This window comes from Berghia stephanieae, chromosome 10 (genome assembly GCF_034508935.2).
Source record: "Berghia stephanieae isolate SIO BIC M18660-M18661 chromosome 10, UCSD_Bste_1.3, whole genome shotgun sequence".
In the NCBI taxonomy this organism is placed as follows: domain Eukaryota; kingdom Metazoa; phylum Mollusca; class Gastropoda; order Nudibranchia; family Aeolidiidae; genus Berghia; species Berghia stephanieae.
This window is the reverse complement of record NC_088369.1, coordinates 4457446-4484945: the sequence shown is the minus strand read 5'-3', so window position 1 is coordinate 4484945 and position 27500 is coordinate 4457446. Positions and strand designations below refer to the sequence as shown.

Sequence of the window (27500 nt, the reverse complement as noted above, 5' to 3'; positions counted from 1 at the left end):
AGTAGTAGTAGTAGTAGTGTAGTAGTAGTAGTAGTAGTAGTGTAGTAGTAGTAGTAGTAGTAGTGTGGTAGTAGTAGTAGTTGTAGTAGTAGTAGTAGTAGTAGTAGTAGTAGTAGTTAGTAGTAGTAGTTGTAGTAGTAGTAGTAGAGTAGTAGTATTAGTAGTAGTAGTAGTAGTATAGTAGTAGTAGTAGTTTAGTAGTTTAGTAGTAGTATAGTAGTAGTAGTAGTAGTAGTAGTAGTAGAGTAGTAGTATGTTAGTAGTAGTAGTATAGTTAGTAGTAGTAGTAGTAGTAGTAGTAGTAGTTAGTAGTAGTAGTAGTAGTTAGTAGTAGTAGTAGTAGTAGTATAGTAGATAGTAGTAGTGTGTAGTAGTAGTAGTAGTAGTAGTAGTAGTAGTAGTAGTGAGTAGTAGTATAGTAGTATAGTAGTAGTGAGTTAGTAGTAGTAGTTAGTAGTAGTAGTAGTAGTAGTAGTTAGTAGTAGTAGTGTAGTAGTAGTAATTAGTAGTAGTAGTATAGTAGTAGTAGTAGTATAGTAGTAGTAGTTTAGAGTAGTAGTAGTAGTAGTAGTAGTAGTAGTAGTAGTAGTAGTAGTAGTAGTAGTAGTAGTAGTAGTAGTAGTAGTAGTAAGGTAGTAGTGTAGTAGTAGTATGTAGTAGTAGTAGTAGTAGTAGTAGTAGTAGTAGTAGTAGTAGTAGTAGTAGTAGTAGTAGTAGTAGTAGTAGTAGTAGTAGTAGTAAGAGAATGTTTGATAGTGTGCATGAAAGAAATAGTCAGATGGATAGATATATAGATAGATATGTTATAGATAGATAGATAGATAGATAGATAGATAGATAGATAGATAGATAGATAGATAGATAGATAGATAGATAGACAGATATATAGACGGATAGGAGGTGGAGATGAACGAGGTAGGGAGCATGAGGAGGAAGAGGCGTAGAAGAAGAAGGGAGGGATTAGGAGGAGGAGGGGGGGAGCAGGAGGATGAGGTGGGTGGAGGAGGAAGTGGGGGTGGAGTATATTTTTCACCAATCAGGTTAATTGTTAACCTATAATGATGTTACAGGATGATTAAAACCGCCGCGCCCAATAATATAGGTAATTGGATTCAGTAGTCTGATGTCACGCCGCCAGGCAACGGCGGCCATCTTGGTTCTAAACAAAGAAAATCATTACTTTTTATTTTTCATGCTGGCTAGAACTTTTCATTCCCTTTTCATATGTCTTTTGATCAGAATGTGTAAAAGTCAAAACATGATCATATTTGTGTGTTTTTTTTTTTCATCTGGAAGCGTTTTTATGCTCGCCGGAGAAATATTTCATACGGGCGTCCGCCATTGTTCCGATAGTTTAGAGCCAGTGTTACTACGTTACCATGCGTCCTTAGGAAGGAAGTGACGTTACGACTATTGAATCCTATTACTTTTAGTTTAGAGAAGACCCAAAACTGCACCAAAAGGCGGTGGCGTTATAGAAATGACGACCTCTCGTCTATAGATAGTTCGAAGATGACATCACTCAGGCCTTTGTTATTGTTTTTGCCATCCGCGTTTGTGAGTTGTTCTCACTAAACTGTATTAACCAGACTATAAAAGTTCATGGTTACACAGAGTTTGTGTGTTGGTCCGTTATACTTCCGGATGGCAATGTTGTGAACTCCTTGGCCAAGCGCATTCTATCTATAGATAGTATGCGCTTGGCTAAGAAGCTCATAACTTTGCCATCCGGAAGTATAACGGACCAACACACAAAACTCTGTGTATCCATGAACGTTTATAGTCACGTTAATACAGTTCAGTGAGCACTACTCATAAACGCGGATGGCAAAAAAGATCATCAAAGACCTGAGTGGCGTCATCTTCGAACTATCTATAGATAGAATGCCCTTGGCCAAGGAGTTCACAACATTGCCATCCGGAAGTATAACGGACCAACACACAAACTCTGTGTAACCATGAACTTTTATAGTATGGTTAATACAGTTTAGTGAGAACAACTCACAAACGCGGATGGCAAAAGCAATAACAAAGGCCTGATTGACGTCATCTGCATACTATCTATAAATGAGAGCCACGGTCAAAGCTTGTTTTACAGTGAGATAGATAGATAGAAAGCATAGAGAGAGAGAGAGAGAGAGAGAGAGAGAGAGAGAGAGAGAGAGGGGGGGGTGGCTAGGATGAGGGATATAGAGGAGAAAGAAATGTTATAGACAGAAATAAGAGAGAGAGAGAGATAGAGAGAGAGAAAGAGACAGAGAGAGATTGAGAGAGAGAGGTTAGGATGAGGGATAGAGGGATAGAGGAGAGATAAATGTGAAATATATAGCCAGAAAGAAGAGAGAGAGAGAGAGAGAGAGAGAGAGAGAGGTTAGGATGTGGGATAGAGGGATAGAGGAGAGATAAATGTGAAATATATAGACAGAAAGAAGAGAGAGAGAGAGAGAAGGGGAAGAGAGAGAGAGAGAAGGAAGAGAGGAAGGTAGGAGGATATGAGAGGAGAAGAGGAATGAGGGAATAGAGGAGAGAGAAAGAGACAAGAAAGAGAGAGAGAAGAGAGAGAGAGAGAGAGAGAGAAAGAAGAAGAGAAGATGAGAGAGAGAGAGAGAGAGGAGGATAGGATAGAGGGGTAGAGAGAGAGAAATGTGAATATAGACAGAAAGAAGAGAGAGAGAGAGAGAGAGAGAGAGAGAGAGGGAGAGAGAGAGAGAAGAAGAAGGAGAGAGGAGAGAGAGAGAGAGAGGTTAGCAGAGAAAGGGGAAGGGGGAAAAAACAGATGAGATATATAGACAGAAAGAAGAGTGAGTGAGAGAGAGAGAGAGAGAGAGAGAGAGAGAGAGAGAGAGACAGAAGAAAGAGAGAGAGAAAAAAAGAGAGAGAAAAAAAAAGAGAGAGAGAGAGAAGAGAGGGAGAGAGAGGGAGAGAGAGATACAGAGAGAGATACAGAGAGAATGAGAGAGGGAGAGAGATAGAGAGAGCTGAGGGCAAGACAGAGAACCGTTCGGGATAATTATGTCTTTTGTGAATATGTGTGTGTGTTTTCAAGAACATCAACTCCCCTGGTTAACGACCCTCGTGAGACATGAAATATCATTGGCATGACATAAGACCCGGTCGATAAACTAGTAGCCAGTAATGACGACGATGCTACCATGACTTTACTGACGCATTGCGACAAAACACCTTATATCATTTTCGCCAGAAACCATTATGTCAAATATTAAAACTAAAACATAAGACCTGGTCGATAAACTAGTAGGCAGTAATGACGTTACTACCATGACTTTACTGACGCATTGCGACACAACGCTTTATACCATTTTTTTTTCAAGTGTTTTAAAGCGCTTGCAACACATTAAGGTCATATCAGCGCCATTAAAAAGGAAGAAAATGGGAAAGTAAAAAGTTCTAGAATTACAATGGGAGCGATCTATATTCATATAATATTATGTTTTCGTCCAACCAAGTCATCAATCACATTATATGTTGCTGTTCAACAATTGGGTATTTCTTAACAAATGTAAGCACGCTGCTTTGTTGCCACAATTTATAAACATACCCATGTGACAAGCTGAATGAAATGACCAATCGTGATGTTAGATATTTAAAAAACTGTGAACACTTTTCACTAAGTGGGTCGCTTTGAGCACATTTTGCAATGTGACCAATGACCTCGAGCAATGGAAAGTTAATATAGATCATACCCATTAGAGCACCCAAGAAAAGGTATGACAAAGGGGAATTGGTTCAAATAGGAAATAGGTCAGAAAACTTTTACGTCAAATGTTAAAACTAACATAAAAAAAATATTAGCTTTTCTATAGCGCAATATCCACTAAACGTGCTCAAAGCGCTTTACAAGGGGTCCCTGGTCAACAGCAACGCTTGACACGTAGGACTAGACATGACGCCTTTTAGGCGATATTACATTTTTTCGGACAAAGCAGACAACGCTGTTAACGGCCAGGTACTCATTTTACACCTGAATACAGTGAGTGAATGTGAGTAAAGAGCCATTTCCAAGGACTCAACTATGCGTCGAGCGAGGCTCATATCCAGGACCTTCCGATCCGAAAGCGAGTGTCATACCACTAGACCACATAGCCGTGCTACTAAGCTGCTAGAAACTGTGGACTGTTGAAAAGGACGTGTGTGTATATGCAGGTCTGACATCTGAACCAACAACTTATGGGCCTGGTTTGACATTGTTGTAATGGACACTATTTTACGTCATTTTTTCTTTTTTAGATTTCCATCACAACATTGATGAGCCCATAAGGAATTGGGTTAACAGACCTGAAAATTAGTGCACGTCGGTAGAAAGAGATGATCAAAAATGAGTAAAAAATAATTTGGAAAAAAAAGCAAACAAAATACCAGTCATAAGGCCTGATGGAGAAAGTAGCTAGTAATGATAACGAAGGGTAGCAAGCAATTGGATTCAATAGTCTGGTGTCACGTCGCACAGCAACGGCGAGCAGCGTAGTTCTAAACAAACAAAATTGGTATTTTATATTCTTCATGCTGGCTAGAACTTTTCATATGTCTTGTGTTCAGAATGTATAAAATTCAAGATATGATTATATTTATAATATTTTTCTCCTCTGGATATACTTTTATGCTCGTCGGAGAAATATTATTTCATAAGGGCGTCCGCCATTGTTCCGATAGTTTAGAGCCAGTTACTTAGTTACCATGCGTTATAACGAGGGAAGTGACGTCATGACTGTTGAAGAGTATTGCTATTGTCCGTTTCACGCTATAGAAACCGGGATAAACTCCGGCTTCATGGGCAGAATGGCTCTGAAGGCTATGTGGTCTAGTGGTATGACACTCGCTTTCGGATCGGAAGGGCGATCCTGGGCTCGAGCCTCGCTCGGCGCATAGTTGAGTCCTTGAAAAAGACTCTTTACTCACATTCTATCACCGTACTCAGGTGTAAAATGAGTACCAGGCCGTTCACAGCGTCGTTCTGTCCGAATAGATGTAATAATATCGCCTAACAGGCGTCATCATGTCTCGTCCTACATGTTAAGTGTTGCCATTGACCTTGGACCCCTTTTAAAGCGCATCGAGACTTCGAGTGGATATTGCGCTGTATAAAATTCATTTTTTTTTTGAAGGACTACTAATGATAACTACCACAACTTTACTGCCTCGCAGATACTGACGAAAACCCCCCCCCCCCAAACCCCCCCCCCCCCCCCCCCCAAAAAAACAAAAAAAAAAAATAAAATAAAATAAAACAACCAAAAACAAAACAGAAACCCAAAAAATCAAACAGCTTTATCACTTTTGACAGGAAAATTCTTAATCCAAAATTATGTTAACCAAAATAACTGCGGTACTCTTTAAGAATGTGTATTTAAAATTTTGGCCAGAAAACTCGTCCGTCCTTTAAATATCTGTCGATTTAAATAACCCTCACTCATCTTGACAAAATAAAAAGGCCTCAAAATTGGGATTTCGCGAACTATTAATATTCATGAGCAAACTGAAAGTCCCAGGTTTGAGAGTTTTTGTCAAGATGAGGGTCATTTAAATTAAATTGATCGATATTTGAAGGACCAGTTTTCTGGCCAAATTTTTAATACACCATTTTTACAGAGCCGTACGCCGTAGTGAACGGGTTAATACTATCCTGCTAGAAGTTGTGGACTGTAAAAAGTAAATATATATATATATATATATATATATATATATATATATATATATATATATATATATATATATATATATATATTGCAGCTTCGAAAATGAACAAAATAACAAACACGGACTGTTTCAGGCTCAAAACCCTTCTTCAGCCGACAACAAAACAATAAAAAAGTTTATACTTCACTTACAATCCAGACAGACGCCAGAAATGTATTTGGTACTTCAGCTTGTCTGCGAATAGAATCTGGAATTTCGAGATACTCCATTTTGATATTGTAATACCAGCCGTCAAGATGTTCTCCGAGAGACCCTTAATGAAATGACAACCACATCGTAGAATACTAATGGGTGGTTTGTACCAATTAACCTACACAAAAAAATCTACTTGGAGATTTAAATTTGTTTTATTTTAATAGAGGGACGTAATTCAATGATGATATTATTTAGTAATGCCATGAAACAAAAAATATACAGAGAATAAAATAGAACAAAGATTTATTACAATATTGAATAATATAGTCTAAAATAGACGTTCGCAAAAAAAATATAATAATAATAATAATAATAAATCAATGGAATAAAATAAACGAATGAAAAATAAAAAAAACCTGCTCGTCATTTATTTTGACAAATTAGCTTTGTTTGTCAGTGAAGAAGATATATATATATATATTTCTCTTCTTCGCGTTCACTAAGATGATAAGTCAAGTCAACTATCTACCGGAAATGCCGCTGTCCCCTGGATGAGATCCTCCAAGCTTCCCTGGAGCTTACTTACTCCTCAGGCAGTCAGTCGGTGATGATTATTTTCTCTAAATAAATATTTTTCAAAGAGAGATATTATATGTAATATAATTTGGATTGGAGTAATAACAATGGGACACTAAACGAAATCTGTGTGTGTGTGTGTATGTGTGAGTGTGTGTGTGTGTGAGTGTGTGTATGTGTGAGTGTGTGTGTGTGTGAGTGTGCTTTGCATGTCACGGTTAAAGATATTATATGTTTGTACACCACATATAAATGAGTACATTCAGTTGAAATACTATCTTTACCACCTGTATCATCATTCTAATCTTTAATCAATAGATTTATGGCATTTCTATTAATATTAAGGGCATTCAAGGGATTTTATCCTATTTTGCCCTATATATAGATAGAATGCGCTTGGCCAAGGAGTTCACAACATTGCCATCCGGAAGTATAACGGACCAACACACGAACTCTGTGTAACCATGAACTTTTATAGTCTGGTTAATACAGTTTAGTGAGAACAACTCACAGACGCGGATGGCAAAAACAATAACAAAGGCATGAGTGACACGTCATCTGCATACTATCTATAGATAGTATGCAAAGGCCTGAGTGACGTCATCTGCATACTATCTACTAGATAGTATGCAGATGACGTCACTCAGGCCTTTGTTATTGTTGTTGCCATCCGCGTTTGTGAGTTGTTCTCACTAAACTGTATTAACCAGACTATAAAAGTTCATGGTTACACAGAGTTTGTGTGTTGATCCGTTATAATTCCGGATGGCAATGTTGTGAACTCTTGGCCAAGCGCATTCGATCTATACCATATGTTATGTTATGTGAATCTATGAAAGTTGTCATGTCTTTAGAATATCCTGCATGGATTTGCATGGCCGATAAACGGGCTTGATTTAATATTGATGTAATAAAACAAAAATAAATATAACAGCTTCAAATAATAACAAGACACCGAACACTGAACGCTTCGGACTCAAAACCCTTCTTCTTCTTCTTCTTCTTCTTCTTCTTCTTCTTCTTCTTCTTCTTCTTTTTCTTCTTCTTCTTCTTCTTCTTCTTCTTCTTCTTCTTCTTCTTCTTCTTCTTCTTCTTCTTCTTCTTCTTCTTCTTCTTCTTCTTCTTCTTCTTCTTCTTCTTCTTCTTCTTCTTTTTTCTTCTTCTTTCTTCTTCTTCTTCTTCTTCTTTTTTTCTTCTTCTTCTTCTTCTTCTTCTTCTTCTTCTTCTTCTTCTTCTTCTTCTTCTTCTTCTTCTTCTTCCTCCCTCATCTTACTCAAGTGTAAAATGAGGACCTTGCCGTTAAACAGTGTTGTCTCAGTCGGACAAATTGTAATATCACATTCATAACAAGCATCATGTGTCGTTCAACACGATTCGTATTGCTGAATTGTCAAGGACTCTTTGAAAAGCGCTTAGAGCACGTTTAGTGGATGGATACTGAGCTAAATAAAAACTCGTTTTGTTGGTGGTTTTATTTATAGATAGTATGCGCTTGGCTAAGAAGCTCATAACATTGCCATATAGAAGTATAACGGATCAACACACAAATCTGTGTGTAACCATGAACGTTTATAGTCAGGTAAATACAGTTTAATGAGAATTACTCATAAACGGTGATGGCAAAAAATAATAACAAAGACCTGAGTGACGTCATCTTCGAACTATCTATTGAAACGATAAGTCAAAAGTGATAGGAAACAAATAGTAATGTTTGTGAAAAACCAACACCAATACTATCGAGACAAATGCCAAACAAAGAGATGCCCTATATATTTATGCCTAAGACTAATACCGTTATTCAAGGTATCTGCTGGGCTAGCGATACCGTTGACTATTAACGGCCTGTCACTCAAAGGAGATCTATTCGCCCACACTAAATTCCCCTGTGACCGCACACACAAACAATCACAACACAACACACACACATACACCCAAGCAGTAGCCTACTCGTGTCCAGACGATTTTTCTGGGGTGGGGGGGGGGGGGTTGTTTGTTTGTTTTTTTATTTTGGCGGGAGGGGGGGGGGCGTGTCAAATACACTAAAAATAAGAATGAACATTTAAAAAGTCCCTATGTTATTCATCCCATAGACGAAATTTGTCTCTAAGGTCATGTCTCGTTCTACATATTACGTGTTGCTGTTGGTCAGGAAGCGAGGTGCCCTTTGTAAAGCCCTTTGAGCACGTTTAGTGGATATTGCTCTATATAAAAGCTCATTTTTGAAATTGTTTTTTCAAATTTAAATATACTTAAGTCGCATACAATTTGTTCAGTTAGCTCTGGTAGTGTACATATTTCTTTATATGTTATTTTCTTGAAATTAAAACAAATTTGATTCAATTAACATTAAAAATCACTTGTTTGAAGGTTCTTGTTTTAAACCATGAAGGATTCCTGTTGATATCTTGCATCATCATCACCAATGCCTTTTTCACCCTGGGTCAGGGTATAGGCCACAGACAAACAGTTTCCATCCTTCTCTATCCTGAACTAACTTTTTTTATCTCGTTCCATGTCTTACCACTTCTTTGTATATCAGCTTCTTTAATTCTTCTCCATGTTCCTCTTGGCCTTCCCCTTGATCTTCTGCCCTGAGGGTTCCAGTCCAATACTTTCTTTGTTAGAGTGGAATCATTCTTTCTAAGCGTGTGTACAATCCACCTCCATCGTCTTCTTCCTATTTCCTTTCCAACTGGTTTATGCTGTGTTCTTGCATATCTTGCATAGTACATAATAATATAATCATCAGCCATCGTGGTGGCTTGTACTCTTGAGCACATTTCCGGTCAGCTGTCTCCACGTATCACGATCCTATTCTGCCGTGCGCATGAAATCTGTGTTGCTTTTTAAATCAACCAGTTAAAGGAACATATGTGGAGGATGTCCAGAGCAGGTGCCTCTGGACAATGTGACTGCGGACTTGAAAATGAAAATGGACATCATGTCCTAATGGAATGTCCAAGCTACAACTAGTTGAGAAGGAACTTCTGGCCTGACCCAACCCCATACTCAAAGAAGCTGTACGGCAGTGAGGACGACCTCAGGACCACTGTGGGCTTCATTCACCAGACCGGACTGACCATGTGACGTGACGGGAACGAAGAAGAAGAAGAAGAAGAAGAAGAAGAAGAAGAAGAAGAAGAAGAAGAAGAAGAAGAAGAAGAAGAAGAAATCACATTTGGGCGTTTTTAGGTTATTTAGATAATAAGTCATTCTTTGTCTTCCTCTAGCTCTCTTTCCTTCGATCATACCAGATGTTACCAAATTTTCTATTCCGTCTCCACACATGTCCCAGAAACCGTCACTGCATCTTTCTGATAGAATCGATCAACATTTTTCCCTTCCTCGCCTTCTCCAACGCTTCCTCGTACATAATATAGCATAATGTGATTAATGAATGTCAATTTTGACAGGGTTCTTTTTTTCATGAAATATTATATATATTAAAATCTGTATTGATGCCAGTTTAAATAATCATGAATCCAAGGTAATATAAATGACGGATGAAATAGAATGTTTTTTTAAGTAAAAAGAAGACTCACGAACTAGTTTTATGGGGTTTGTTTGTTTTTTGTTTTTTTTTTAAACTCATCAATTATTGGGAGTCCCGTTGCTCAGTTGGTAGAGCATTCGCATCGCACGCAAAGGGACCAAGATATATCCAGGGTACATTCGAGGTTTTTATTTTTTCCTAATCCACCTGTCTAACCAGCAGTGAATGGTTAGCTAGATCTGTTAGATCTGGCACCGGAAAGTACTTTGCGATAGACTTGCGTCCTTTCCTAAGGGATCAAGCAATTGCTATTGTCCATTTCACGCTGTAAGAAACCGAGGGATAAACTCCAGCTCCATGGGTCTCAATGGCTCAGAAGGACTACATTAAAAAAAAAAAATCAACTTTTGAAACTATAACTCATGAAAATCTACCCAACCTTGTATTCTCATATTCTCTATAATTAAAGCGTGGTTTTCCAAAACTCCTTTACTCGGTTTTTCCTTTCTTGAGATATTGAGGATTATTTCCCCTAAAATTTCTCATTCGGTCCATTATTTTATCATATTTTAAACATCAAATTCACACAAACCTAAGGGGATTCTTGTGTATTTTGATACTTAAAATATAACTTACTTTTCAATTTATTCCATGGATGGAAATCTCAAAAACTAGAAAAATGGACTAAAGGAGTTTTGGAAAAGCAGCCTTCAATTATTTCCTCAAAACATCGAGTATCTACTGTGACATTTTCCATTCATTTACTAGATAACGATCCTCATTAAGACGGGGAGATGGATCGGATGGTTTCATTACGCCCGGTTTATATCTATCTCATTTCATACAAATTATCAACTTTTCTCGACCAATTATATATATATATATATATATATATATATATATATATATATATATATATATATATATATATATAGGATGAGTTTTATTATTATTATTATTATTATTATTATTATTATTATTATTATTATTATTATTATTATTATTATTATATATTATATTTTTATATTATTTATTATTATTATTATATTAATTATTATTATTATTATTATTATTATTATTATTATTATTATTATTATTATTATTATTATCATCATTATTATTATTTTTATTATTTTATTTATTATTATTATTATTATTATTATTTATTATTATTATTATTTATTATTATTATTATTTTATCATTCTCTATTCCAGACTCACACCCCGTGGTTTCCTGACAGCTACGTAAATCAATACAATTCTTCTTCAAATCTTGACACTATCAACATGTCGTTTTATTGAATTGAAAAAGACACCATTCACAACTTCTAGCTATAACCGTTTCGACGACTCCAGAAGGTGACAAGATTGTATAGATAGTATGCGCTTGGCTAAAAAGCTCACACCAGTGCCATATATCCGGAAGTATAACAGACCAACACACAAAAATATGTGTAACCATGAACGTTTATAGATAGTATGCGGTTGACTAAGAATCTCACAACATTGCCATCCAGAAGGATATCGGACCAACACATACTATGTGAACGTTCATAGTCTGGTTCATACAGTTTAGTGAGAATTACTCATAAACGTGTACGGCAAAAATAATAACAAAGACCTGAATGACGCCATCTTCGTTCTATCTACATGACCAAGAAATGAGGGCTCAATAGAGAGTTGATAATTCAATGCGAATTCGTCGATTTGGAAGGTAAGATTTATATCAATAATAATGATAATAATAATAATAATAATAATAATAATAATAATAATAATAATAATAATAATAATAATATGATATATGATATATAATAATAATAATAATAATAATAATATAATAATAATAATAATAATAATAATAATAATAATAACAATAATAATAATAATAATGAATATATGAATAATAATAATAATAATAATAATGATAATAATAATAATAATAATAATAATAATAATAATAATAATAATAATAATAATAATAATAATAATAATAATAATAATAAATCTTTATTGTCCTCAAAAAAGTGTCAATTTGTCATTTGGTTACACATTTAGAAGAATACAATACAATCAAACACCTTATACCGACGTGCACATGTGCAGGTCTAACATCCGAACCCACATTTGGCCCTAGTTTAACATTGTTGTTATGGGCAATATTTGGCGTCATTAAAAAAAAAAGATTTCCATTACAACAATGAGCCCATATGGAAATGGATTCTCAGACCTGCAAATAAGTGCACGTCGCCTTTTTAAAATGTTAAAAAATTTATTATTATTATTATTATTATTATTATTATTATTATTATTATATATTATTATATTATTATTATTATTATTATTATTATTATTATTATTATTATTATTATTATTTTTATTATTAATATCATTATTATTATTTATTATTATATTATTATTATTATTATTATATTATTATTATTATTATTATTATTATTACTATTATGTAAAGCGCCGCAGAGCACGATTAACGGGGATGTTTAGGCGCCATATAAATTCATTATTTACATGTACATTTACATTTATGCCGATCAAATGTATAAATCCTTCTGTATAAATTTCAACATTTTAAAACCAAATCAAGTTTTCAACAAAAGAATAAAATGTTGAGCTTTTATATAGCGCAATATCCACTAAACGTGCTAAAAACTCTATACAAAGGGTCCCAGGCCAACAGCAACACTTAACGTGTAAGACAAGACATGACGCTTGTTCGGCGATATTACAATTTTTTTCCGACAGAGACAACGCTGTTAACGGGCAGTTAGTTACCTGAGTACGGTGAGAGAATGTGAGTAAAGAGCCTTTTTTTCAAGGACTCAACTATGCGCCGAGCGAGGCAGGGTCGAACCCATGACCTTTCGACCCGAAAGCGAGTGTCCAATCATAAGACCGCATAGCCGCACAATCATTTACTCACGGACAGAAGTGCCAAATATTCCTGTTGCCGTTTGTTTAGATTTTAAGTGATGTATTAATTTATGTGTTGCGCTTTGTATTGACTGAAGAAGGGTTTTGAGCTCACAACGTTCCGTCGTCTTGGCCACTTTATTCTTTTTCCGGAGTTTATCCCAATTCCTATTGCGTGAAACGTACAATAGCAATTGCTTTGTACTCTTTTTTTTTACAGGACCTAGTCCATCACAAAGTACTTTCCGCCAGATCGGATAGACCCAGCTACCCAAAAATTGATAGGTGGACAGAGAGGACCGAAAAAAAAAATATTCTGGACTTCAACCAAGATCGATCTCATGTCCCTCTGCGTGTGAAACAAGTGCTCTACCAACTGACTTATCGGGAGCCCAAAACAGGTTATGCCTGAAGCAAACATTTTGGAAGATTGGAAAATTTTGTAGTTAATTGAACCTTTAACGGCGGTTGTCGGTTTATTTCGCCCATTATGATAAACCTTGTCTCTACTAGCGATTCAAAACAAGTCGGTCCCAATTGCTCAGATGGTAGAGCACTCGCTTCACACGCAAAGGGACCAAGATCGATAAGTTACCTCGTCTCAACTAGCGATTCAAAACAAGTCGGTCCCAATTGCTCAGATGGTAGAGCACTCGCTTCACACGCAAAGGGACCGAGATCGATAAGTTACCTCGTCTCTACTAGCGATTCAAAACAAGTCGGTCCCAATTGCTCAGATGGTAGAGCCTCGCTTCACACGCAAAGGGACGAGATCGATAAGTTACCTCGTCTCTACTAGCGATTCAAAACAAGTCGGTCCCAATGCTCAGATGGTAGAGCCCTCGCTTCACACGCAAAGGGACGAGATCGATAAGTTACCTCGTCTCTACTAGCGATTCAAAACAAGTCGGTCCCAATGCTCAGATGGTAGAGCCCTCGCTTCACACGCAAAGGGACCGAGATCGATAAGTTACCTCGTCTCTACTAGCGATTCAAAACAAGTCGGTCCCAATTGCTCAGATGGTAGAGCCCTCGCTTCACACGCAAAGGGACCGAGATCGATAAGTTACCTCGTCTCTACTAGCGATTCAAAACAAGTCGGTCCCAATTGCTCAGATGGTAGAGCACTCGCTTCACACGCAAAGGGACCGAGATCGATAAGTTACCTCGTCTCTACTAGCGATTCAAAACAAGTCGGTCCCAATTGCTCAGATGGTAGAGCCCTCGCTTCACACGCAAAGGGACCGAGATCGATAAGTTACCTCGTCTCTACTAGCGATTCAAAACAAGTCGGTCCCAATTGCTCAGATGGTAGAGCACTCGCTTCACACACAAAGGGACCGAGATCGATAAGTTACCTCGTCTCTACTAGCGATTCAAAACAAGTCGGTCCCAATTGCTCAGATGGTAGAGCCCTCGCTTCACACGCAAAGGGACCGAGATCGATAAGTTACCTCGTCTCTACTAGCGATTCAAAACAAGTCGGTCCCAATTGCTCAGTTGGTAGAGCACTCGCTTCACACGCAAAGGGACCGAGATCGATAAGTTACCTTGTCTCTACTAGCGATTCAAAACAAGTCGGTCCCAATTGCTCAGATGGTAGAGCACTCGCTTCACACGCAAAGGGACCGAGATCGATAAGTTACCTCGTCTCTACTAGCGATTCAAACCAAGTCGGTCCCAATTGCTCAGATGGTAGAGCACTCGCTTCACACGCAAAGGGACCGAGATCGATAAGTTACCTCGTCTCTACTAGCGATTCAAAACAAGTCGGTCCCAATAGCTCAGATGGTAGAGCCCTCGCTTCACACGCAAAGGGACCGAGATCGATAAGTTACCTCGTCTCTACTAGCGATTCAAAACAAGTCGGTCCCAATTGCTCAGATGGTAGAGCCCTCGCTTCACACGCAAAGGGACCGAGATCGATAAGTTACCTCGTCTCTACTAGCGATTCAAAACAAGTCGGTCCCAATTGCTCAGATGGTAGAGCACTCGCTTCACACGCAAAGGGACGGAGATCGATAAGTTACCTTGTCTCTACTAGCGATTCAAAACAAGTCGGTCCCAATTGCTCAGATGGTAGAGCCTCGCTTCACACGCAAAGGGACCGAGATCGATAAATTACCTCGTCTCTACTAGCGATTCAAAACAAGTCGGTCCCAATTGCTCAGATGGTAGAGCCCTCGCTTCACACGCAAAGGGACCGAGATCGATAAGTTACCTCGTCTCTACTAGCGATTCAAAACAAGTCGGTCCCAATTGCTCAGATGGTAGAGCCCTCGCTTCACACGCAAAGGGACCGAGATCGATAAGTTACCTCGTCTCTACTAGCGGTTCAAAACAAGTCGGTCCCAATTGCTCAGATGGTAGAGCCCTCGCTTCACACGCAAAGGGACCGAGATCGATAAGTTACCTCGTCTCTACTAGCGATTCAAAACAAGTCGGTCCCAATTGCTCAGATGGTAGAGCCCTCGCTTCACACGCAAAGGGACCGAGATCGATAAGTTACCTCGTCTCTACTAGCGATTCAAAACAAGTCGGTCCCAATTGCTCAGATGGTAGAGCACTCGCTTCACACACAAAGGGACCGAGATCGATAAGTTACCTCGTCTCTACTAGCGATTCAAAACAAGTCGGTCCCAATTGCTCAGATGGTAGAGCCCTCGCTTCACACGCAAAGGGACCGAGATCGATAAGTTACCTCGTCTCTACTAGCGATTCAAAACAAGTCGGTCCCAATTGCTCAGTTGGTAGAGCACTCGCTTCACACGCAAAGGGACCGAGATCGATAAGTTACCTCGTCTCTACTAGCGATTCAAAACAAGTCGGTCCCAATTGCTCAGATGGTAGAGCCCTCGCTTCACACGCAAAGGGACCGAGATCGATAAGTTACCTCGTCTCTACTAGCGATTCAAAACAAGTCGGTCCCAATTGCTCAGATGGTAGAGCCCTCGCTTCACACGCAAAGGGACCGAGATCGATAAGTTACCTCGTCTCTACTAGCGATTCAAAACAAGTCGGTCCCAATTGCTCAGATGGTAGAGCCCTCGCTTCACACGCAAAGGGACCGAGATCGATAAGTTACCTCGTCTCTACTAGCGATTCAAAACAAGTCGGTCCCAATTGCTCAGATGGTAGAGCACTCGCTTCACACACAAAGGGACCGAGATCGATAAGTTACCTCGTCTCTACTAGCGATTCAAAACAAGTCGGTCCCAATTGCTCAGATGGTAGAGCCCTCGCTTCACACGCAAAGGGACCGAGATCGATAAGTTACCTCGTCTCTACTAGCGATTCAAAACAAGTCGGTCCCAATTGCTCAGTTGGTAGAGCACTCGCTTCACACGCAAAGGGACCGAGATCGATAAGTTACCTCGTCTCTACTAGCGATTCAAAACAAGTCGGTCCCAATTGCTCAGATGGTAGAGCCCTCGCTTCACACGCAAAGGGACCGAGATCGATAAGTTACCTCGTCTCTACTAGCGATTCAAAACAAGTCGGTCCCAATTGCTCAGATGGTAGAGCCCTCGCTTCACACACAAAGGGACCGAGATCGATAAGTTACCTCGTCTCTACTAGCGATTCAAAACAAGTCGGTCCCAATTGCTCAGATGGTAGAGCACTCGCTTCACACGCAAAGGGACCGAGATCGATAAGTTACCTCGTCTCTACTAGCGATTCAAAACAAGTCGGTCCCAATTGCTCAGATGGTAGAGCACTCGCTTCACACGCAAAGGGACCGAGATCGATAAGTTACCTCGTCTCTACTAGCGATTCAAAACAAGTCGGTCCCAATTGCTCAGTTGGTAGAGCACTCGCTTCACACGCAAAGGGACGGAGATCGATAAGTTACCTCGTCTCTACTAGCGATTCAAAACAAGTCGGTCCCAATTGCTCAGATGGTAGAGCCCTCGCTTCACACGCAAAGGGACCGAGATCGATCCCGGGTGCAGTCGGGATTTTTTCTCACACCCCTGTCCACCCAGCAGTAAATAATGGGTAGCTGAGTCTCTTAGATTTGGCGGAAAGTATTTTGCAATAGACTAGCGTCCTATCCAAAGGATAGCAATAACTTGCTATTGTCCATTTCACGCTATAGAAACCGGGATAAACTGGCTCTGAAGGACTACTTTTTTGTTTTACTTATTGAGCTTTTTATATAGCGCAATGTCCAATAAACGTGCTCAAAGCGCATTACAAGGGGTCGCTGGTGAACAGCAACATTTAACATGTAGGACGAGACATGACGCCTGTTAGACGATATTACAATTTTTCGGACAAAGACAAGATGTTAACGGCCAGGTACTCATTTTACACCTGAGTACGGTGAGAGAATGTGAGTAAAGAGTCTTTTCCAAGGACTCAACTATGCATCGAGCGAGGCTCGAACTCAGGACCTTCCGATCCGGAAGCGAGTGTCATACCACTAGACCACATAGCCGCACTTATCGGCGAGGCTCAGTTTATTTCTCCCGTTATAATAAGTTACGTAGTTTCTACTAGAGATTAATAGCAAGTCGTTTCCAGTTTGGAGGATGTGAATTATACCAGTGGTTCAATGTATTACAAAATAAAGTTATCCAATTTTCAACAATCTGCTTCCGGCGACGCAACCAGTTTCAGCTCGATCTCCATTTTATATTTTGTCCATATCTCCCGTTTTCCCTGAGGAATTATCTTTAAATATTTTATTTAATTGGGTTTTTATATAGCGCAATGTCCAATAAACGTGCTCAAAGCGCATTACAAGGGGTCCTTGGCCAACAGCAACACTTAACAAGTAGAACGAGACATGACGCCTGTTAGGCGATATTACAATTTTTCTCCGACATAGACAACGCTATTAACGGCCAGGTACTCATTTTACACATGAGTACGGTGAGAGAATGTTAGTAAAGAGCCTTTTCCAAAGACTCAACTATGTGCCGAGCGAGGCTCGAACCCAGGACCTTCCGATCCGAAAGCGCGTGCCATACCGCGACGACATAGCCGCATAAAATAAAAATAAAAATAAAATTAGTTTTATTCCTTCTATAGTGGAAATTTGTCTCTAGGGTCTATTCCAAGGGAAGGCTGGAATAACCCAGAGGTCAGCCGCAGTGCAGCTCCACAAATTGAGCTAAGGCAGCAGCCTCTTATGGTTTTCACACTACCATGTTATGACGATCGACCCAATCAGCATAGTCCGGTCCGCATTCGTGCACAGTCGCGAACCCGCCGGGTAGCATCGTCATAACACACCTTTCGACTAGATGCTCTGCCGTCTCGGGTTCTTGCCCACAGCGTGGACATATTGGACAGGTAATTAGACCCCACCGATGTAGCGCACTTGCCGTTAGGCAGCTCCTCGACCGAAGTCGATTCGCAGCCACCCAGTGTCTCCTCTTACTGGTATCAAAGCCTGGCAACTTCTCACCAAGCTTAGAGGAGTGTAGGTTCCCGAGCTAGGGCGAGATGACTTCCTCAAGGACACACAGCGTAGTGCTAGTGATCAAGACCGTACGCTGGGCCACGCTGACCCCAATGTCCATCTCTCCAGTTTTGGTTCTATAGATAGTATGCGCTTGGCTAAGAAGCTCAAAACATTGCCATCCGGAAGTATAACGGACCAACACACAAAACTATGTGTAACCTTGAACATTTATAGTCTGGTTAATACACTTTAGTGAGAATCACTCACAAACGCGGATGGCAAAATACAATAACAAATGCTTGAGTGACTTCATCTTCATTCTATCTATAATATTAATCCATTTTTTAAATAAAATAAGGTTGAGGGTCATAAGTTTTCCGGCTTGCCCATGATATATTTTTGCCAACAATCACATACTTACTTGTTAATCTAAAAATTATATAAACTATTTTTTACTGATTGATATTGATAGTGTACGCTTACCTAAGAAGCTCACAATATTGCCATCCGGAAGTATAACGGACCAACACACAAAACGATGTGTCATCTTAAACTTTATAGTCTGCTTAATACAGTTTAGTGAGAATTACTCATAAATGCGGATGGCAAAAAAAAAGCAATAACAAAGACCTGATTGACGTCATCTTCGTTCTATCTACAGAGCCATTTGCTTGAAAGCATTTTAAAATCTTTTTTCTTTCTTCCAGGGGCAGCGTGGCTCAGCGGTACGGTATTTGGTTCGTACCCAAAAGGTAACGATTTCGATCACCCGCCGCTGCGTTGTGTGGCCTTGAGCAAGTCACCTAGCCCTAGCTCACTTTGCGGCGCTGCACTGCGGCTGAAGCCTGGGTTATTCCAGTCTTCCCTTGGAATAGACCCTAAAGACAAATTTCCCCTTGGGGATGAATAAAGGGAATTTTTTTTTCCATTGAAAATGCCATAATGACAGTTCTAGAACAGTCCAGTCCTATTCTAACTCATTAATTCAACCATGTATTGAGATGTCTCAACTACCTCTACTTATCATTTCTATTACAGACAATCTCAAGCTACATTACTGCCATTCTCTGGAAAATCCCATTTTTTAAAAATTTGGCCAGAAAACTCGTTCTTCAAATATTTTAATGACCCTAATCTTGGCAAAAACTGTCAAACCTGGGACTTCACGAAGTACCATGTTTGAGGGTTTTTGTTGTTTTTGTTTTGTTTTGTTTTATTACCAAGATGATGGTCATTTAAATCGATCGATATTTGAAGGACGAGTTTTCTGGCTTAAATTTTCAAATACGTGTTTTTTCAGAGTACGACAGATTAGTCCATTTCACAGAGAGAAGTCGTTTAACCAGTTTACTGTCGTACTGTGAAAAAAAAAAACGCATTTCAAAATTTGGCCAGAAAACTCGTCCTTCAAATATCGATCAATTTAAATATCCCTTATCTTGTCAAAGACTCTCAAACCTGGGACTTTGTTAAAGATCTAACAAGGTCCCAGGTTTAAGAGTTTTTGCCAAGATGATCGCCATTTAAATCGATCGATTTTTGAAGGACTAGTTTTCTGGCCAATTTTTTAAATACGCGTTTTTCCAGAATATGGCTGTAAATTGGTTAAGGAACTTTTCACAAAGAGAAGCCCTATAAGAGAGACGGCGATTATCTCTCTATTAGAAACCGAAAGCTAAATAATGCTGCCTATTATTAACAGGGCTCTCCAATTTGTACCGTATTGGAACTTCCGGTAGCCCTCTCAATTTTGGAGACCCACTTCCGGTATGGCAAAACTGCTCTTCATTATGGAGAGGCACTTCCGTTTAAAGGGCGCCATTTTTGTCAACTCTAGTGACTTCGAGCCCTTTTATTTGTGTATGAAAAATGTAGTCCCTCGAAGCCTTAATGAACCGGAATTTATTGATGCTTAAACTGACAGTAACAGTTGCTTGCTACCCTTGTGATAGGATATTTGTCTATCGCAGAGGTACTTCTCCCCAGATCCTACAGACAGCTAATCAGTCTTTTTGGATTTACCAGAATGAATAAATTAGATGAAATAAAATTTCCTTTATTCATCCAATAGGGGAATATTTTTCTCTAGGGTCTAGTCAAAGGGAAGAATTGAATAACACAGGCGTCAGCCACAGTGAAGCGCCGCAAATTGAGATAAGTGGGCGAGGTGACTTACTCAAGGCCACACAGCGCAGAGGCGGATGATCAAACTCGGTACCCCTCGGGTACGAAGCAAAGACCAAGCTGTAAGTTACAATGCATTAAGTAGCAAACTTCTTAAAATACTGCAAAATTCGGTTGCTGAGTGCCTCAATGGAAAGATCCCACACGCTGACAGAGCCACTAAAATCATGCTATGAGGGGTATAAAAATAGGAATGATTGTAAAGAACTAAGTGACAACTTCAGGCGTTAGCCGCAGTGCAATTCAATATGTGTTAAGTTTCATCCCTCGGGTCAATCCTGTTTCTTTAGGATTGTCTGTAGATATAAGTCTGATATAACTCAGGCGTTAGCCGCAATGTAACGCAATAGGAGCGAAGTTTCATCCCCAGGGGGATTTCTTTTCCTGTATGATGTGTCTATAGATAAGTCTGATATAACTCAGGCGTTAGCCGCAGTGCAATGCAATAGGAGCTAAGTTTCATCCCCCGGGGCAATCCCTTTTTCTTTAGGATGTGTCTGTAGACAAAAGTGTGATATAACACAGGCGTTAGCCGCAGTGCAACGCAATAGGAGCTAAGTTTCATCACCAGGGGGAATTCTTTTCCTGTATGATGTGTCTATAGATAAGTCTAATATAACTCAGGCGTTAGCCGCAGTGCAATGCAATAGGAGCTAAGTTTCTTGTCCAGGGGAAAAAATAAGATACCTGCAGTGAGGGTTAACACTTGGTCTTCCAGGTGAAGGTAATATGCTTGATTCACTCGACCATCTCAGCACTCACTTACGATTTATGTGGTCCAGTGGTATGACATTCGCTTTCGGATAGTAAGGTCCTGAGTTCGAGCCTCGCTCGGCGCATAATAGAGCCCTTGGAAAAGGCTCTTTACTAACATTCTCCCACCGTACTCATTTGTAAAATGAGTACCTGGCGTTGTCTCTGTCCGAAAACTTGTAATATCGCCTAAAAGGCGTCATGTGTCCCGTTCTAAATGTTAAGTGTTGCTGTTGGCCAGGGACCCCATGTAAAGCGCTTTGAGCACGTTTAGTGGAGATTGCGCTATATAAAAGCTCAGTAAAAGCACAAAGCCCAATCTTTCAAAATGAAATAAATTGCAATGTCGTGAAACTAATTCCCAGAAAAGAGTACATATCATCATAGATTTAAACGTCAAGATTACAAACTGATTTCCAATTTTGTATATTGGAAGCTGGTTTCAGCATTGGTAAACATCGTCTATATGGAAGAGTCACCTCTACAGGCGGAACTGACGTCATGTTATTGCATTGCCCAAGGATATGCAATATTATATCCACTGGGAGTCCGTTATTCAAATGAAAGCTTGTTTTTCAAAACCCATTTAGTCGATTTTTAAAATTACGTTTTGATATTTTACATCCATGTGAGATAAATTGAAATGTTAATGTTATTTTAAGAATCAATTAATTGTCACAAGAATTTCCTTAGATTTGTGTGAATTTGAAATTTAACTATGATAAAATAATAGACCGAATGAGAAATGTTATGGAAAATAATCCTGAATATATCTCAACATTGGAAAAAGGGAGTGAGGGAGTTTTTGAAAACCACTCTTCAGATATTTATTTACTGTTTTGCTAGGATATGAAGAGGAGAATTGGATTCAGTAGTCTGATGTCACGCGCCCGGCAACGGCGGCCATCTTGGTTCTAAACAAAGAAAATCTTTACTTTTTATTCTTCATGCAGACGAGAACTTTTCATTCCCTTTTCATATGCCTTGTGATCAGAATGTGTAAAAGTCAAAACATGATCAAATTGATGGGTTTTTTTTTCCTCTGGATACGCTTTTAAGCTCGCCGGAGAAATATTTCATACGGCGTCCGCCATTGTTCCGATAGTTTAGAGCCAGTGTTACTAAGTTACGATGCGTCATTAGGAAGGAAGTGACGTTACGGCTGTTGAATCCTATTTGACCCAACACACACGTATAAATCGAATGTATTCTTTTGAATCTCAAGCGTTCCCATGTCATAAAATTTGATCAATGTATGCTTATTCAAAGGTCTGTTAACCCAAATTGTTATGGGCCGTTGTAATGGAAATACTCTCAAACCATTGTAAAGCTCTCTGAGCACGTGTAACGGAAATTGTGTTCAATAAAAGTGTTGTTTTTTTTATTATTTCAAACAAGCTCAAAAATAATTCCATGACAACAATGTTAAATCAAGCCAACAATTGCGTTCAGTTATCAGACCTGCATATAATATATTATGCATGTAGAATTTTAGCCAAAGGCTTAAAAAGCATATTGAGGGAATTTCATTCACTCTTGTAAAGCCCTCTGAGCACGTTTAATGGAAATTGTGCTCAATAAAAGTGTTGTTTTTTTTTTATTATTTCAAACAAACTCAAAATAATTTCCATGACAACAATGTTAAATCAAGCCCACAACGGCGTTCAGTTATCAGACCTGCATTTAATGTATTATGCATGTAGAATTTTAGCCAAAGGCTTAAAAAGCGTATTGAGGGAATTTCATTTACTGCCTTATGCAGCCCGGGTGTGCCTTTTTTTACGAAACCCGCCGAAACCCGCCGATAACCATAGTCTCAGGTTCACTCCTTCCCGACTGGTGTACACTTCCCTGAGTCTCAGGTTCACTCCCCACAGTTGTCTACATCCCATAACTTTGCCGGATATTGTCGTGTCGTGTTTCGCCGGGTTTCGGCGGATTTCGTAAAAAAGACACACCGTGCAGCCCCATGATTGATACCAAAATAAATGTTACCGGAACCGGAAATACACAGACACGACTATCATCAAAGTCTAAGCGTTGTGGCGTGTTAGTGTGTGTGTTGTGTGTGAGTTAAGACAAAAAATCTGAACAAGTGTGTTTTGAAAGGGGCCAGATAAAGCAAGAGAGATAGAAAAGTACAAGAAAAAACAGTAAACCATCCCAAAAAATCAGTCTTCCATCTCTCTCCACTGGAGATCGAACTTCAGACCTTCTGATTACCGGCTAGACGTCGTGCTGCCATTATGTCATCATCCAAGACTCGTTTTAGTCACGTGATTTGGAGTTGTGTGGGGTGCGGGGGCAGGCTGTACAATTATCAATTCCTACATAACACCGTTTAGAGACGATGGTCACAAAATTTTAATCCTTTTTTTTTATTATTGGAAAAAAAAGGGGAGGGGGGGGGTATCTGGTTTATCTCACATTAAAACAATTTTGAAGCAAAGGGCACATTATATAGTCTATTTTTTTTGTTTTTGTTAGATTAATACTATAACAGCAGCTCTGTCGACATTTATGCAGAATTTCTGGGTTGTGGGTAACCCCCCCCCCCCCCCCCCCACCCCACCCCCTCCCATTCTGCCCCTTGATAACGAGGAAGTAGAGAACTGGTTGTAAAATGATACAAGTCTGAAAAGAAACACTGTCTGGGAATGCAGTCATCAATCATTATAGTCATAGTCACAGCCAGTCGTAATAACCTTTCATTATTATAGATAGTATGCGCTTGGTTAAGAAGCTCACAACATTGCCATCCGCAAGTATAACGAACCGCACACACAAAACGATGTGTTACCATGAGCGTTTATAGTCTGGTTTATGCAGTTAAGTGAGAACTACTCACAAATCTGTATGGCATAAAACAATAACAAAGACCTGAGTGACGTCAACTTCATTTTATCTATAAACGTTCACGATTACACATCGTTTTGTCTGTTGGTTCGTTATACTTCCGGATGGCAATTTTGTGAAACCTTATAGATAGTATGCGCTTGGCATAGAAGCTCATAACATTGCCATCCGGAAGTATAACGGACCAACACACAAAACTGTGTGTATCCATGAACGTTTATAGTCGGGTAAATAAGGTTCAGTGAGCAATACTCATAAACGCGGATGGCAAAATACAATAATAAAGACCTGAGTGACGTCATCTTCGAACTATCTATACAAAGGGTGAAATGCTTTTATATGCAGACATAGTTTTCCTGTTCTTTAAATAATTGTATTAGAAATAGTATATTAACAAAAACACGAAATGAGGTGAGTAGGAAAGTGCCAGAAGACAATAGAGAATACACATTTCGCGGCGGCGATGGGGGCTCGAACCCGCGACATTACTGGTACGACAACTCCGCCTGGCCGGGGAGAGTGTGACTCTACCGTATGAGCTATCCACCACTCCAATAAACAGTGGTTTCAAACTTTATGTCTATCTTCAGCCGCTCTCCACAACCAGGCGGATTTGTGTTCCAGTCATAAGGTCGCGGGTTCGAGCCCCATCGCCGCCGCGAAATCTTTATTCTCTATTGTCTTCCGGCACTTTCCTACTCTCACTTCATTTCTTGTAAATTAACGAAAGCACCTTAACAGAGACCGGCCTTCTTGAAAATTTAAAAATTCGTAAATTTTAGCAGTTAAAAATCATAGTGCCTATAGCTAACTTTAAAAATCAACAACTTACTCACACAATGGTTAATAAATGACACTTCAAAATTCTTTAAATTATACAGTCTGGGATCACATTTCATTTCCAATGACCAGCAGATGCTCATAAAGTTCTGAAATGTTCATAATAGTATGCAGGTCTGATCATATAAGGGATTATTATTTAGCGGTGTGTCTTTTTTACGAAACCCGCCGAAACCCGCGAAACCCGCCGAAACCCAGTCCCAGGTTCACTCCCCAATGGTGTACACTTCCCTGAGTTCTAGGTCCACTCCCCACTGCCACCTACTTCCCATAACTTTGTCGGGATTCGTCGGGTTTCGTCGGGTTTCGTAAAAAAGACACACCCATTATTTAGACTTCGATTGATGCCATTTAAAATACCCCAAAAATGTTTCCTGCTTGTATTGTGGTCCGTCGCATATTCCAGAACCTTCGGTTTTGACGTATTCTTGTTTTTTTTTTTTTGTTTGTTTTTTTTTGTTTTTTTGTTTTTTTTTTTTGTTTTTTTTTTAATTTTGTGGGTGGGGTTTTCTGACCTCGCATAGTGGGCAGGGAGACCTTGAGCACGTTAAGTGGAGACTGCGCTATATACGAGCTCAGGTTTTTTGGGTGTTTTTGTTTTGTGTGTGTGTGTGTGTGTGTGTGTGTGTGTGTGTGTGTGTGTGTGTGTAGCTGAAGAATTCAACCGCGCATTCATCCCGAGAGAGAAAAGCCAATGAGCTATACTCCTCTTTGCCGTTTGTTTAAACATAATTTCCAAGAACCAGTTTTATAAAGAGGATTGATGCATTTGTTAATGTAGATAGAAGGTGAATGATATGGGCATCTATTAATAATATTTATAAAATTGTTATCTATAATATGTATTATCATAAGAATCTACACGGTGCGCGACTTCTGCAAATTAACTCACTCAATCCTAGAGATTTTTGCTACTTTTCAAAATTGAATAAGACATGTATTTAAAATGAGCATGTACTCACAGATAGTTTTATTCAACTGTCTATCATTTAACATGCAAAAAAAAAAAAAAAAAAAAGAAAAAGACCCAAAAAAACAAAAAACATTAGCTGGGATAATACACCTATAATTTGTCTCATATAAATGTAACATATTATAGGCATGGAATAAAAGTAACCCGGGTAAACTACGGGTATAGTCGGTTTTAGGGTAGAGTGTGTTAAGACGAGTTCACCATCCTATCAATCTCTTTTCTATTGTGATCTAACTTCATTGCATTCTTACGGAAAACAACCACAAGACCAAATCAAGCAAGTGAACAGACATAGATAAATAATTGAGTAAATTTTGCCCCGCTAAAAGCTAGGCTCGAACCATCGACATCCAGGTCATGGGTTCGAGTCTCGCTCGACGCATAGTTGAGTCCTTGGAAAAGGCTCTTTACTCACATTCTCTAACCATACTTATGTGAAAAATGAGTTACGGGCCTTTAACAGCGTTGCCTCTGTCGAAAAACACGTTGTATTATCGTCTAACAGGCGTCATGTCATGGTCTTTAAAAAAGTGATTAGCGCAATATCCACTAAACGTGCTCAACGCGCTTTGCAAAGTTACGCTAACCAACAGCAACACGAAACATGTAGAACGAGACATGACGCCTGTTAGGCGATATTACAATTTTGTTTCCGACAGAGAAAGCGCTGTTAACGGCCAGGTAAGTACTCATTTTACACCTGATTACGGTGAGAGAATGTGAGTAAAGAGTCAAAGAGCATTATCCAAGGACTCCAACTATCCCCCAGCGAGGCTCGAACCCAGGACCTTCCAATCCAAAAGCTTGTGTTATACCACAAGACCACCAAGCCACATGAAGGAATAATAATATTATTTTTAGATTATCATTGCTGGCTAAACAGAGTACCGAATGGGGCGCCAAATGTCTTTTCTTTGATTCTAAATGGGCGCCAAATGCCTTTTCTTTGATACTAAATGGGCGCCAAATGCCTGTTCTTTAATACTAAATGGGCGCCAAATGCCTTTTCTTTGATACTAAGTGGGCGCCAAATGCCTTTTCTTGAATACTAAATGGGCGCCAAATGCCTTTTCTTTGATACTGAATGGGGCGCCAAATGCCTTTTCTTTGATACTAAATGGGGCGCCAAATGCCTTTTCTCTGATTCTAAATGGGAGCCAAATGCCTTTTCTTTGATTCTAAATGGGAGCCAAATGCCTTTTCTTTAATACTAAATGGGGAGCCAAATGCCTTTTCTTTAATACTCAATGGGGAGCCAAATGCCTTTTCTTTAATACTAAACGGGGAGCCAAATGCCTTTTCTTTAATACTCAATGGGGAGCCAAATGCCTTTTCTTTAATACTAAATGGGCGCCAAATGCCTTTTCTTTGATACTAAGTGGGCGCCAAATGCCTTTTCTTGAATACTAAATGGGGCGCCAAATGCCTTTTCTTTGATATTAAATGGGGCGCCAAATGCCTTTTCTCTGATTCTAAATGGGAGCCAAATGCCTTTTCTTTGATTCTAAATGGGAGCCAAATGCCTTTTCTTTAATACTAAATGGGGAGCCAAATGCCTTTTCTTTAATACTCAATGGGGAGCCAAATGCCTTTTCTTTAATACTAAACGGGGAGCCAAATGCCTTTTCTTT

General features: G+C 39.2%; 1 protein-coding gene across 1 annotated transcript in view; it reads left to right on the top strand.

Annotated features, from left to right (window-relative positions):
- The first annotated feature begins 11139 nt into the window (after window positions 1–11139).
- The window catches only part of LOC144956104 (uncharacterized), a 63391-nt gene continuing 47030 nt past the window's right edge, over window positions 11140–27500 (top strand). Inside the window, exon 1 of the mRNA XM_078886452.1 lies at window positions 11140–11633. Coding sequence (XP_078742578.1) covers window positions 11611–11633 — 23 coding nt within the window. The 5' untranslated portion in view covers window positions 11140–11610. The remainder of the gene's footprint in view (window positions 11634–27500) is intronic.